Here is a 2385-nt window from a genome sequence, read left to right as displayed (position 1 = left end):
TTGCAACGTTTTTCTTTTTGGAGTGTGTTGATGAGTACAAAAGTGGGGACCTAGAGTTGCCCCTCTAGCTAGTGATGGAAGAAAGTTTGTGTTCACGGACATGACTAGGTGGTACCAGGGCGTCTAGTAGCTATTGATGGCGGTGCCAAGATAGCATGATAGAAGATTTTTCTGTCGGACCTTGGTTGAACTGTACAGTAAGTTGACTAGCATTTGAGAGAGCCTTAGTTGTTCAATGCCACTTCCATCCACGAGACATTATCCTCACATGGGCGGGTAATAAGTGGGATTTGTTTTGAGAAAAAAGAAAGCGAATGTGCATTGTGGGCGGCATGTGGCCAGGTCCGGGTCAAACAAACCGAAGTCGGAAGAATTAGTCGCCGCTCTCGGTGTCGCAGTGTGGAGCACTGGAGGTGTATATAAAGGCGGCAACCCACTTCCCAGCAAACCACGAGCAGCCTCTCCATCTCTCTTTCTCTCACTCTCTCTCTCTCTCTCTCTCTCTCTCTTACCAGCAACAGCTACGCGGTATACGTATAAGCTCGACGCAAGCAAGGCTCAGCTGACTATAAGTTAGAAGCAAGCAAGACAGTGGCAAGCATGTCACATGAAGACGCTCATGACCGGTACCGCTGCACCATCATGCAGCAGCAATATATGGCTGCGACTTCATTGAAAAGTAGTACTGCTGCCCTGCGTCAGCAGCGCCAGAGTGCCGACATAAATATCAATACTTTCATACTGAAATTCAACGTCCTGGCCACGGCTCTTGCAGCATTAATGGTGATCATGAGCGTGATCATACAATTTCCGGCGGCGGCTGGAGCGACCCGACTTCCCGATTGGAGCATCATGCCCACGTCGCTGGAATATTATGTGCATGTCGGCTTCGCCCTCCCCTCCCTAGGCACTCTCATTGCTCCCATCGACTCCTCTGGCTCCACCGGCACCTTCGGCCAGACTCAGCTCTTTGCCTTCAACGTCACTGAGGGTGCCGACCCCACCTCCTACTCTCTGGGCTCCATGCGCGGCTACACCGTGCAAGCTAGCTCCACCGCCGACTTCCATGGCGTGGAGGTGGAGGTCCTCACCTATGACGACGGCTCCCTCAATGGAACCATCAGCCTCCAAGGCCTCATCAATGCCGGCACTAACGAAATCGCCATTGTTGGCGGCACTGGTGACTTTCGCAGTGCACGCGGCTACGCCATCATCACCTTCCTCAACTCCACGGCCACCGTGGCCCTCTACCACCACCAGCTCTTCTTCCTCTAGGTCATAGTCACTAATCATCGCCCTCTGTAATAAATAGTCTCATGTACAATCGTCACAAGGTTCTCTTCTTCCCAGAATGACAAATAATGGCCTCTCCTATTTTGTGTACCTCTTTCAATGCAAAACAGTGTCCTTTAAAATACGCACACACTCACACACAACATGAACACATTATCACACACTCACATACCTACAACCGTGGGATGGAAACACACGATCCCAAGGCATTTTTTGCTAAAGGAACCTTAAACCCATCAGATGTTGGATAATGGATTAGCTCTGGCTACAATACAATAATATGTTGCACCTCAGCTTCTAGTGTCTCTATCAAGTCACACATTTGGCATAACATGCAAACTTGGGACGCTGTTATCAACGACACCACTATTGTACATCCGCATCAATGACACCACTATTGTACATCCGCAGTATAGCTAGATCAATGCTCGAAAAAAACCTAGGTTTAGTGTAATCCCACCTACAAATTCTGAGATTTATATCTAAATTTTATATTTGAAGGTGAGAAAACCTACGAAATTTTCTAAATATTAGTGTAATTTGGTGTAAAACCTTCAAATTTAGTCAATTTACCTCTATTGTTTCTCATATGTAGGTTTGCCAAGTTTTTGGAAGAAATAAAAATTCGAGCACTGAGCCGGATGGACTAACCACTTGCAGTCCTCCTTTTTTTCATGCAATCAACATTAATGTAATATGTTGTGTCCTTCTGGTGACACTTATATTGGAATATTTTTGCCCTTAATGTGCTTTTAAAAAAAAAATTGTACTTCTACCATCTAGGTCTCTTGTTCAAGGGCTTGCCTCTATCTCTTTATGTTTCCTATTGGTGTTAATTTCTATCTATGTGTTTCTCTGTGGTGTTTAAACTTTATGCCACAACGTCTAAGGATGATATCTAATATGACATGGATGATATTCTTTTTTTACCTTGATTATCTAAGAGCAATTTTGGAAAGCTTGAAAGGAGAGGCAATCCACTTGGCTGGTTTTCATTGGCTCGTTTGAAAGTTTAAAAAAATAATAATTTTAATAAAAATAAAGTGGGTGTTGAGCTTATATGTGAAGCTACTCAATATCTGGCTTCTCTAT

General features: G+C 44.9%; 1 protein-coding gene across 1 annotated transcript; it reads left to right on the top strand.

The window, feature by feature from the left end:
- The first annotated feature begins 480 nt into the window (after positions 1 to 480).
- On the top strand, positions 481 to 1719 carry LOC147448274 (dirigent protein 23-like). Its single transcript, XM_086524539.1, has one exon. It carries the CDS (start codon positions 601 to 603, stop codon positions 1273 to 1275), a length of 675 nt encoding a protein of 224 aa, XP_086380665.1. The 5' UTR covers positions 481 to 600; the 3' UTR covers positions 1276 to 1719.
- The last annotated feature ends 666 nt before the right edge of the window (positions 1720 to 2385 follow it).

This window comes from Adiantum capillus-veneris, chromosome 11, assembly GCF_014529385.1.
Source record: "Adiantum capillus-veneris isolate H3 chromosome 11, ASM1452938v2, whole genome shotgun sequence".
NCBI classification, from domain to species: Eukaryota; Viridiplantae; Streptophyta; class Polypodiopsida; order Polypodiales; family Pteridaceae; genus Adiantum; species Adiantum capillus-veneris.
Note: the sequence above shows the minus strand (reverse complement) of the source record. Positions and strands in the feature narration are given on the sequence as shown.